Source organism: Charadrius vociferus, unplaced genomic scaffold, assembly GCF_000708025.1.
Source record: "Charadrius vociferus isolate BGI_N301 unplaced genomic scaffold, ASM70802v2 scaffold621, whole genome shotgun sequence".
In the NCBI taxonomy this organism is placed as follows: Eukaryota; Metazoa; Chordata; class Aves; order Charadriiformes; family Charadriidae; genus Charadrius; species Charadrius vociferus.
In genome coordinates, this window is record NW_009646926.1 from 594927 (window position 1) to 606223 (window position 11297).

The 11297-nt window shown below is 48.6% G+C and overlaps 1 protein-coding gene across 1 annotated transcript; it reads right to left on the reverse strand.

Annotated features, from left to right (window-relative positions):
• Window positions 1–1819: 1819 nt before the first annotated feature.
• Window positions 1820–10950, reverse strand: CETP (cholesteryl ester transfer protein, plasma). The gene is made up of 16 exons (XM_009894491.1): window positions 10787–10950; window positions 9664–9778; window positions 8747–8881; window positions 7678–7748; window positions 6514–6601; window positions 6316–6385; window positions 5960–6020; window positions 5221–5312; window positions 4760–4939; window positions 4302–4352; window positions 3800–3967; window positions 2732–2799; window positions 2568–2610; window positions 2413–2482; window positions 1993–2078; window positions 1820–1894 (listed from the first exon to the last, which is right to left on the reverse strand). The coding sequence occupies exons 1-16, from the start codon at window positions 10929–10931 to the stop codon at window positions 1820–1822; spliced, it is 1518 nt and encodes a 505-aa protein (XP_009892793.1). The 5' UTR covers window positions 10932–10950.
• Window positions 10951–11297: the final 347 nt, after the last annotated feature.

The window sequence follows — 11297 nt, forward strand, 5'->3', positions numbered from 1 at the left end:
CCCCCCCGCACCACCTCAGCGCCCGGCGGGGGCAGCCATCTTGGGGCGGGAGAGCTCGAGGCGCCCCTCAGCGCCCGGCCACCATTTTGTGGTGGGCACTGCCAACCCCGCAGGGAGGCACAGCTCAAGTACCTCTGGGGGTCCACTGGATGCTTTCCTGCGTCTTCCCCCCCCCCTTCAGCAGAGTCCCCAACTTGCCCAGCCCCAAGGGCCCGTCGCCACTGCATGTCCCCAGCAAACACCATCCCCCTCAGCAAGGCAAGGCACCACCAAATGCCTTTTTTCCTGCCTTTTCTTTTTTATTAATGCCCCTCCTTCTAGCGGGATGTCATTCAGGAGGACCAGAGGGCCCTGGCTTGACAAGAAGCCAGTTCCCATGGTCTTCAGCAGACGTTGCCACGCAGAGAGGGAAAATGTTGCCTCAGTGTTTGTGGCTTTAGAGCAGGAGGGAGCAGGGACAAGCCCTCAGGCGGTACTGGAATAGCCATCAGAGGCAGCAATGGGAAGGGAGGTGGAAAGTTGCCCACTACACCAGGGCTTCTCCAAGGCCACACCACGGTGTCACAACCAACATGGTTGGCTCCGGCTGTGTCATGGACATGGCTAGTTGAGGACCGGTAAGATAAACCTTGGCTGCCATGGAGCAAGCTGTGAAGTCAGCCCCAGCCTTCTCCACCACTGGCCTTGGCACCACGGCTGATGAAGAGATGTTAAAGCCAGCAGTGGCGAGGAGCAACGAGGTGCTGGGGGAGCTTGGTGGCATTAAGGGTGGGCAAGGAGCAGGTCATTCCCTTGGGAGGACATCCATGGCAATGAGGATGGAGCAGTCACCATGCCCAGGGAGCCTGAGGAACTGAGGCCAACCTGCTACCAGCCTTGCAGGGCTCTTTGTGAAAGCCCCAACTTTAATACCACTTTGCATGGCAGGAGAATATCCTGCTCTGCCTTCGTTAATGTGATCACCATTGCACTCTTTGGTTTGATGCCTGAGATCGCTTCCAAGCGAAAGACAAATTTAAAAAAAAAAAAAAAGGAAGCATGAATTGGTACAGGAAAATAACTAAGCCACTTCAGATAAATTATTGCACTGTAGTAGGAAGGAACGGGAACATGCTGTCTGACTAGACACACTGTCTCTTATAATCTCTTTGGCTTCCTTATCATTTTTATTGCTTTTCTCAAGTTTGCTCCCACTGTTTCAACAACACTAGCATAAAAATTTGCCTCAAGCTCTACACAGAGGCTCTGTAAGGAAAGTACCCAGGGCACGAGATCTCTGTTATTCTATTGCACTGTAAATTCACGTCCCGTTTATTTTTCAGCCATACCCAGGTCTTTAAGCAATAACTGGTCCTGAGCTTACTTGGATTTTGGTAATGTGATTTGAGTTACTGAAGTCTGTCAAAACCAGGAGCCTTTCGGCTCATGGTAGAAACGCAACCCAGGACCAGCACAAAAGGTGCCACGTTTCCAAAATGTGACAGCAAAGATGCCAAAAGGTGGGCAAAGGCCATTTCTGCTGCCTCCTGTGAGTGCTAACCCAGACTGCATGCACTTCCAGAGTCCAACTCTTACTCCTAAGCACAACGGGTCTTTTAAAGATCCTGAAAAAGCAGCGCGCATAAGGGAGCAGACTTCAAGATCTTTGCAGAGGAAAGGCTCCGCGGAAGTACAACTGGACAGAAACTGGAGCATTTCACAGGAAAAGGAAAGAAAATTCAACCAAAGCTGATTTAAATCAGCTCGTCTTTTAATTGGTTCACACACAATCTTTCTGTTTGTACGCCAGTTCCTACGCTGCTTTATGAAGAGATTGGCTCTATAATCTTTTCTTAAGAAAATCAAGAAGCAAATGATTCGGGAAGCTAAAGTCAAGTTGTACAATTACGTATCCCTAAAAAGGGAAGAGAAAAAAAAAGAAAGTATTATATTAGTTTACGCCACGGTCCCAAGAAGGGCTTTGTGAGTCAGGTATTTCTGAATTCTGCTTACCTTTCTTGTGATGATCTCAGGATTTCTGATCTCGAATAGATTAAGCCCTTTGCTGTTCATCAGTGAAGTCAAAACTGATTCAATCCCTATGGAATCAGTAAACCAGTTATGGCTGTGGCCATCCTGGCTTGCTGTTCATCAGGTACTGCAACCGTGTCTGCCTGCTGCCAAAAGCTAATTGTACCCCAACGCCCCACGACCTTCGGCCTGACGGAAAACTCACTTTTCCTTTGTCCCAGCCATTTACAACAGGTTCCCCACTTCCCAAGTGAATCCAGCAGAAATTTGCCATCAGTAACCTGTTTACCCCCTCCCCGGCTCTCAGGGTTATTGATGTATTCTTTCAGTGCTTAAGTTTAGGAGATCTGATGTTGGACACCTTATGGAGTACACTGGCACTTCCCCAAATGGAAAACTCACTCGAAATCACTTCTGGGATCCCGACAACCGAGATCATTGTCTGCAGGAAGTTTCTTATGGACGAGTCATTCTGAAAGCCAGAGAATTCATACAAAAAGGTTTTAAAGACATCGTTTAGCAACAAACAGCCTAGAGAATACTTGCTTAGGACTTACCCCACTTGGATCGGCTGCACATGTAAAGACTTTAAACTCTATCCTGAAGGGAAGGAAGAAGAGGGGGGAAAGGTCACCAAGGGCTGCAGAGATTCTCTTTTTGTGCTGCTCTCAGACATGGGCCAAAAGAAGCAATGAAACCCACAAGAGACCGCAGTACCAACCTGGAGTCCAAAGGGTGCAAAACAAGTTCCTTTTCTGCATAGGCAGCTTGAATAGTGACCGTGATTTCCTGCAGAGAGATGAATGGCAGAGGTGAGATGTGATCTTGGCTTATAGCAGGGAGTTGCATTTGGAAATTCTGGTTTACTTTCTATGACCCAGAGTTCAACATCCTTCTGGCATTTCCTCCAGATATTACTAGAGAAGGATTTTCTGTCTCCATTTGCATGCAGCAAACTCCTCCCTGATGCCTACAGCCTCAGGCTGTGGGGCTCTAGGCTGGCTCATCCACAGGACTGATGGTTTTGCCATTTTGTGAACCAAATCTTGCACAAGCAAGGAAAGGGTTACATAGGGTGTTGATTCCCAATGACCAGCCATCTCAATGTGAGAGATCATCAGACTGGATGTGGAGAGGCCAGCCCCAGGGTAGCCAGGGCTACCACAAGTAGTCTTAGTGTTTGCGGTTATAACCAAATTGAAAGAGAAAGCACTCTCTGAGCCATTTAGGCTCATTTTCTTGGTTTTGCCTGTATGCAAACATTCATTTAAAAGGAGCATTTTGTGATCCAGTTGCAGATCACAACCAGGGGACTGGCAGGCCAGGAGCAGATCGCATCCTGAGAGCCACGATTTTAGGGACCACCTCTAGTTCAGTGCTTCTGCTCTCCTACTCCTGTTTCAAGATGTCACCTGGAGCACAAAAAACAGCCGTATGTATTTTCCCCATAACACCCTGCTAATGTGGGATACTTGCAGAGGGCAGGAGGGAATTATTCTCTATTCCAGCCCCTCAGGAGATTACAGTTTAGCCCTTTAAAAATAGTGTGTTCTACCCTCAGGTAGTGATTTGCTTTTGTGCGGTGTTTAGTGTCCGTACCAGCCCATAATTACACGGCTGGACAAACATACTGCTTTCTTGTGATGTTACCCATGACAGCAAGGCTGTTGGCATTTCTTTTTTTCTGCCTCCTTAGATTCAGCATAAAGCAGTTTGGGGTAAAACACAGGAGCGGTCCAGACTCAGCACAGAGCCAAAGTCTTCACAATCAGGAGAAGCAAGAACTGACCTTCTCCACGTACAGAACCATCAGGGGCTCTTCTCCTGGGGGAAAGATGCTGATCTCCACTGCTACCAAGGACTTCACAACTGTCCCTTCAGGCTGAACAGAGATTTGGGGATGGGCGAGACTCCACACCTTGGCCACAGAGTCATTATAGGAGGTGCCTTGAAAAATCTGGTCAAATAAGGAGCAACAGAAGAATCGGGCTTTTTCCATGCCACATCCCGATTTCACACCAGCTTTCCACACAGCTGTATCCCCTTCATAGTCCCCAAGTCCTCCTCCGATTCACAGAAGCCCAATAACTCAGCTGGGTTTCAGGGAAGCTGTACTAGCATGGAGGGTGGAGAAATCCTCCTTGCAAAGCACAACTGTTTCTCCATCAGTCCCTGGTTTTCCCCATCAGGCCCCCCCAAGACTTTTGAGTTGTTGAGGGAAGGACAGGAGATATTTACAATGCAACAGAATCCATTTGAAAAATTCCTCATTTGACATAAAATACAGTTACCATCTGCACCACCTTCCGCTGCGCTTCCGTGTCTTCCATTTCAAACAGTGCCTTCAGAAAGAAACCAGAAAGAGGATGTAGAAAAATGAAAGTGGAGGTTACAGTTAAGCCCTCACACAGACTGGGTGGGCCAGAGCGCTGATATGTGGCTTATGGCCAGTTCAGAGGCATGGCTGAGTTCACCCCCTTTCTACTTCAGTACTCCCACAGAAAGTCATGTCACTTTATAACTCAGAAGACAAGTTTTCTATCAGCTGATGTTATTGCTCCAAGGGATAAAACTACCTGGTAGCACATACTTGCTATGAAGGTACCAATTTCTGACCAGGATCACATGCAGTGACTATCAATTTCTATCTTCTACAGAAACTAGCTCTCACCAAAAACCAATATTTAGACAATTTTTTACTCTTCCCCAAAATACAAGGTAAGGAGGGAACCAGCCCTGAAATAGTCACCTGCAACTTCTCCCCTTTGATGGTCAATACCAGGCGCTTATCAAAGAAAGCTGCCGAAGCTAGAGAGTTGAGGACGTGTTCGGACAGCCAGAAGTAGAGCATTCGGGACTCGGTCAGCAGCGACGGGGAGAAAACAGAGTCACTGAAGACATCAGAGTAGTTCTTGTACAGGACAAGGCCCTTGAAAAGAAAGCAAGCGTGTTGGCCATGACAAGCAGCCGGGAGACAGGACAAAATGTCAATGCCTGCATTTTCATTGCAAGGCGAAGGCCTGGCTGGCTGGGAGCAGAGAGCGAGCTGGCGGGCTGGGTGACAGGCTGGCATCAGCCCAGGCTGCAGACCTACCTTTGGCTGCAGTGCAGCAGCACCGCATGGCAGCAAAGGGACCAGCACCTCCCAGCCCTCCAGCGAACACCACCGCCAGGAAACCTTTGGTCTCTGAGCAGCCCGGGTTACTTTACCTTGTGATGTGATTCTAGGTAATTTGCTGTTATTACAGGAATGGATGCAGGGGAGATATCAACTCTGATGCCCTCATCCTGGACAAAATTTGCTGCAGGAAGAAAACACAAAAACCTCACACCAAAAATACGACCTTAAGCAGAGCTTGCGGCAGTTGCTTTTAGGACTTGCTGCAGGAGGCGACTGGGAGTTACAAGAGGACACAGGGATGGGACTGGGGTGTCCCACTCCTTTGGGTGCTAGTGCTAATCCTGGTACTGCTCACTGACTCAGTTTTTCCACTGGGAAATATGGGTAATTGCTCTCAGTTTTCCATTCTGCTCCTTTTCGCTGATGTTTGGGACTGGAAACCACAGGAAAATCTTCAGCACGTAGATACAGATGCTGTAACATCTCAGCCCCATACTCCAATGCATGCTCCTATTCTAGCTAACATCAGTCCTTCTGCAGCCATCCTGCACCTCTGGTCATTAAATAATGAAGGAGAAATACCTTATGAACTGAGAAGTGTCTTTCAACCAGTGCAATCAGCCTTAAAAATCAACTTGATGCAGAAAATTTGAAGCATAACATTGCTAAGGTTTATTTTGCAGTTGTCTGAGGGCTTGGGATCCCATACACACTTTTGAAGGGCTTTTTTGATGGATGTGTCTACTGCCCTCCTGGGGCCCAAACATTAAAAGCTGCACATAAAAAAAAAAAAAAAAAAAACCAACAGAAAAAAACAAGGATATTTACATGCTAAATCATTTACAAAATTTGCCAGCTCCTGGGCAAGAAAATTGATTTCGTTGCACACCTACGAGAGGAAAATAGGGGAAAAACTGAAGGCGAGGGGTAGGATGTGGAGTGGAACTGGGCTGTGTGGTGAGATCTGGGGGCTGTTGGTCAGAGTTCGGCACCATGAGAGAACCCAGTGTCAGCACAACCTCCCACCTCGTCCAAGCTGGGGTTTTCATGGATTCTATTTATTTGTCTTATTTTTCACAAGCACTAAAATTATACTGCTGTTATCTTGTGGGTGTACGTGAGCAGAGGAGCATGTAGCATACAAACCAACCTTTCCTCTGTCCACAGGCAGTGGCTGATCTTACCTCGCCCTTGAGAACAAGCTTCAAAGTGAAGGAGATGAAATCCGTGAAGAGCTGCTTCAGCCAGCCCGGCCTGTGCAAGACAGGGAGCAAGGTCAAGAACCATCCAGCTGTCCCCACGGTGGGTGACACTTGGGCTGAAGCACTCAAGGACCAGCAGCAGGGCAAGTGAAGCCCGATTTTGAAGGGGAACAGACTCACTCCTTGTCTCCTTGGAGGTGAAGCGTCAGTTTGTGGAAAGTCAGGTAGCAGTCCGAGGCATCGGCAGCCACTTGGTCCTTCTGGCACACTGTGCGGGATGAAAGAAAAAATTTTAAAAAATAGCTAATTTGCTACTGAGATGAGGAGGACAAGTGCACTTTGCAGACGCTGCAGACCTGGAGCAAGGTATCACTGCAGAGGGGCAGCCAAGGTTCCCCACACCTCCCAGGGGATGTTTCCAAAAGTCCCAAGAACCTGCAAAGTCAGGGCAGATGGGGCTGCCTTGCACCTTTCTGCTCGCAGCTCCAGCCAAGCTAGTCTACTGGACACCCTTCTTCATGCTTTATTTGGATACCTGCCCACCCTGCTAGCTCCTATCGTCAGGGACTCAGTTGTCCCCTAGCATCACCCAGGAGAACCTGGGCAGTATGTGCAACCCACGAACCACAGCGGGGAGGGAATTAAGTCGTATTGCAAAAAGCTTGGGAATCATAATATGCTGTCACTGAGAGCTTCGTGCTGCTCTTCTCCCCCTGGGATCTCACCAGGAAATTGTATTCTGAGGCAGGAAAATATATTTTGAGGCACATGTGATAACTCACATCCCTCTCATCCCTTACAGGGGGTGGAGGAGTGTAGTTTCCCTCTGTCTCTTTCTCGTCTGAGTCTATTGACCTTCCCAAGGAAGAGGCTTCATTTCCCAGAGCACACCTTGGGCCTGATCTGGAGACAACTGAAAAAGTGGACTGTAAGGTCCACTAAAAGTAAACCTCCTACAAAAAAGCCCTCATTTGCCTCACTCTTTTGAAACATCACGACATTTCTCTCAAGTCATTCTGAACAGCAGGAGATGAAAAGCCGGTCTTAAAGACAGCCCAGAAAGCCAGACCATTCTCCACTTGCTGGGGTAAATCAGCGTTACTTTGCTGAAATTATCTGTACCAGCGTCTTCTGCTTGGTGTGTTAAAACTATGAGGTCTTTGAGGGCCGTATTGTCTCCTTGCCTGTGCACACAGGGCGGCAGAGACCCACTTCCAGACTCCAGATGCCATCGGATGCCCACAGAGGTGAGCAGAGCCTGCCAGGGCTCGCTGCACACCACCCAGTCTGAGGAAGCATGCACACAAAAACCCCCTGCAGCTAGCAATCCCAGCTCTTACTTACTCAGTTTAACGTTTATCTGGAGATCAATGGAAGACTCAATTTCAAAATCAACTGAATGGAAAAGCTGGAAACTGTAACAGCAGAAGAGAGGACATTTAGCAACCCATGCTGGGAGCAGCTTCTCCCTGACTGCACGTCAGCCACGGGGTGGGTTTTATAACATCTTGCATGTCGGTCCTTGCACTGCACTGTGCAAAACCCCGGCATGCGGCAGCCCACCTCAAATAATCTGGCTTTAAATCACTGCAAACCACCGCCTTAGCGGCGCTTAGGAGAACAGGAGGATTAAGCCCCTTTTTTCCCCCCACTCAGTTTGTAGAGCAACAAAGGGGAGGGAAGAAGACAACTTCTATGCTTTGGCCATCTCCTCTCCTTATACATGGGGAGGACAGAATGATTTTCTGAAACTATATTACTACTTACAGTGCTGCTGTATAGTTAAAGACCCCAAATGAACTGGTATCCCTGTGGGCTGTACAGATATAAAAAGAACCCAACAAAACAAACTCCGCCAAACCACCCCACCTGTGCTCCTTTGGAGAAGTACATGGATTTTCCTTTGGTCTTGAAGGCTCAATTCAATAGTATTTGGAAGCTGTTTGATAAGTAGGAATTATCAAAGCTCAATTCACAGCTTAAAAACCTTTAAAAGACATCCCCTTTATAACAAACTACTGTACAACCAACCCAGGACAAAGTCAGAACAACCAACAGCAAACTAAGTTGTACAGTAAGAAAAAGAAAAAATAAGAACGTGTTTAAAGGCCTGAGGAAGGCAGGTGGTTTTGTTGCTGATGTGTCAAGAGAAATGATGTAAGAAAGGAATGATTACGAGAAATGATTGAAGAAAGGCAGAAAGCAAGACAAGAAGAGCAGTGATGGGGCTAAGCAGCACTGCTGGCGTATAAAATCTTGCCTTGCTCAGGCAGTGAGCCATGCTACCATTGCCGGAGAGCCTGAGGAGCGCAGCCCCTCTGCATCCCCCCCTGCCATGGGCCAGGCCTGCCTGCGGGCAGCGGCGGGAGCTGGGGCTGTGGGGCTCAGCAGCAGCCAGCCCCCGGGTACTTACAACCAGGCCCCGGCATAGCCGTAGGTCAGGGTCCCTTTGAAGAAGGCCGTCACGTTTTTAATGGCAATGTGAATGGCATCATTCTCCTTGAGCTCCACCTCGCTCTGCTCTATGGACAAGTCATTGACCTGGATGCTAGAAACAACAGAAACCCTGTCGGTCCCCAAACCCAGGGCTGTTTTCTGTGACCAGGCGAGACGGGTTTGCTCCTGAGGATGTGGGGTCTGTGCCAACTCTGGACTCAGGAGCTTTTGCACATCACAGACACTGAGTACAAGGGCAGTGGTGCTGTTGCTCGGCCTTGGTGCGCTGCTACCACCGTGCCATGTTCAGACACAAGTTGGGGGCAATGCTTTAAACAGGAAATGTGGAGCAACACGCTGCAGAAACAACTCCCTTTTATTGCAGTACTCTGCGTCAGCCGCAGACACCACAGGAAATCCATCCTGCGTTTGCACCCTTGCATTTGTTGTCCCCAAAGACAAGTTAGTAACACAGCGAAATACAGCCTTGTTTGTCACAAAGCGCAGCCAAGTGACATCCTGCTGACAAGGGTGGCTCCCACAGCCCAGGCTGGGTCCCCACTGCCACTCAATGTGCCGTGGGCACCATCTGTCGGTGATGGATCCGGGTAGCTCCGGCCACAGTGCCAGAGCTCCCCAACCCACTGTCAGAGATGCTGACATGCTACCAAGCTGTCTGCCCACTGAGCTGGAAAAGCTCTTAAATAATACCTCAGGAACCTAAACGTTAATGTGTGAATTATCTGCAATTATCTGATCAGAAAATGCGCCTGCCCTGATCCAGACCTCTGCTTTTCGCAGGAATTGCTGGATCAAAGCTCCCTCTGTGGCCAGTTTCCGTTCCCCTCCGTCAGCCCACACATTCCCCTGGCCCAGAGATACAGAGATACTCACTTGGTCAGCCCGTAAGCCACCTTGCCAAGGAGACGTATAGACCTTTCCCCAGTGATATTTGGGAATTTGGCATTTCTGAACGCTGCTTGAATGACCTGAGCTGTTTCCTGGTTCACTGTCAGTGGAAGAAAAGGGCAAAGACACCAAACTGCAATCTCCTGGCTGCAAAGTCGGGTCCACAGCCTGGATTAAAGTACTGCAGAAGAGTTTTATCCAAGGCATTTCCATTAGATTGTGGAAGTCCTAAAAGTAGCTTCAGAGTAAGTTTAAAAAATAATAAAAAAACATCCCTAATTTTAACAGCTGATGGCAGCTGGGGACAGCAGCTTGTGTGGCTCAATAGTCACCAGCAGGACTGTTCCCAGGGAATCAAGCCCAGCTTTCACACACCTCACCTGCAAAATCTGCACCTGGCAGATTTTGGAAAGGTCGAGCCTCTGCTTGTCCTTACACCGCACAAGCTGTTGACTTTACCCAGTGCTTTGCTTTGCTGCTGCTTGCTTGTATTGCAGTCAGCTGCTGGGTCTGCAAAGGAAAACTTCTGAGACCGAAGTTGCTGTACCCATTTTCCTAATGTTATCCAGCCCATTCCAGCCTCAGGGACACACTCATACAGAATTTTTTGCTTACAGAAATACCCTCTCAGTTTGGCTCAGCATCCTTCTCTGCATGTACCACTCTCAGAGGCAATGGGACAGAGATGTTCTCACCCTTTGCAGAAGCACTAATTATTCTTCCCCTACCCGCAAAGCCCCAAAACCTTTGCAAATAAGCCCACGGCAGCAGAGAAACCTTCTTTCTGCCCGACCTCAAGAGATGAGATTGCAGCCAGGTGAGAAATGAAACACACGTTTGCTCTGTCTTTTCCCTAATGCCAGATCCTAACAAGGAACGTCATTCCTAAAACTTTGGGCTAAGGAAAGGAGTTGGGAACTGTTTTCTAACTCCTTTGAGAAGTTGTGCCTATTCAGTTCAGGTGCTCCCAGGCAGATGTTAATACATCTTACTAGATAAACAGTTTCCACAGGAGCCAGGGAAGCAAGAAACACCCTCACTTGGCTGATCTATCACTAACTTCTCCCGATAGAGAGGGGAAATGCAGCCCCGTACAGCAGACACTTACACAGCAATGCCCCGGGCTTGGTCATCCTGCAGACGATCCCCGTGACGCTGTAAGGGAAGGGCCCAAGCTCACAGGCTGCTGATGCATGGACAAGCATTAGCAAGATCCTGAAGGTGCCCAGTCTCATCCTGCCAGCCCAGAGCATCCTCGGCCAGAGCGGAGAGCGCCAACAGGATCGACTGATTCTTGACTGTGGCAAAGGCTGCTTTCATACCTCCAAGCAGACCTCGTTCAAAGCAGGACATGACTTGCTTCCTCCAGTTATCAAAACTCATCACACATTTCCTAATCTTCTTATAGTTTCCTTATCACCCTTCAAGTCGCATGCTACCTTCCTCCCACAGCAGGCGCTCAGGCTACAGGACTTGGCTGTCCTGCCAAAACTGCTTTAACTCAGGACACACACACATTGAGGGGTATGGAGACTGGAAGAGGATAAAGTCAAGGGAGCTGCCTCGCACTCTGCCTTTGGCCAGTTCATCATTTGCTCTTTGCACAGAAAAATCCCATA

Coding starts and splice junctions, on each gene's coding strand:
- CETP (XM_009894491.1), bottom strand. CDS start 10,931: ATGCTCTGGGCTGGCAGGATGAGACTGGGCACCTTCAGGATCTTGCTA. Junction 2,611..2,731: donor TTGCACCCTTTGGACTCCAG/GTTGGTACTGCG, acceptor CCTTCCCTTCAG/GATAGAGTTTAAAGTCTTTA. Junction 2,079..2,412: donor GATCCCAGAAGTGATTTCGA/GTGAGTTTTCCA, acceptor CTGATTCCATAG/GGATTGAATCAGTTTTGACT.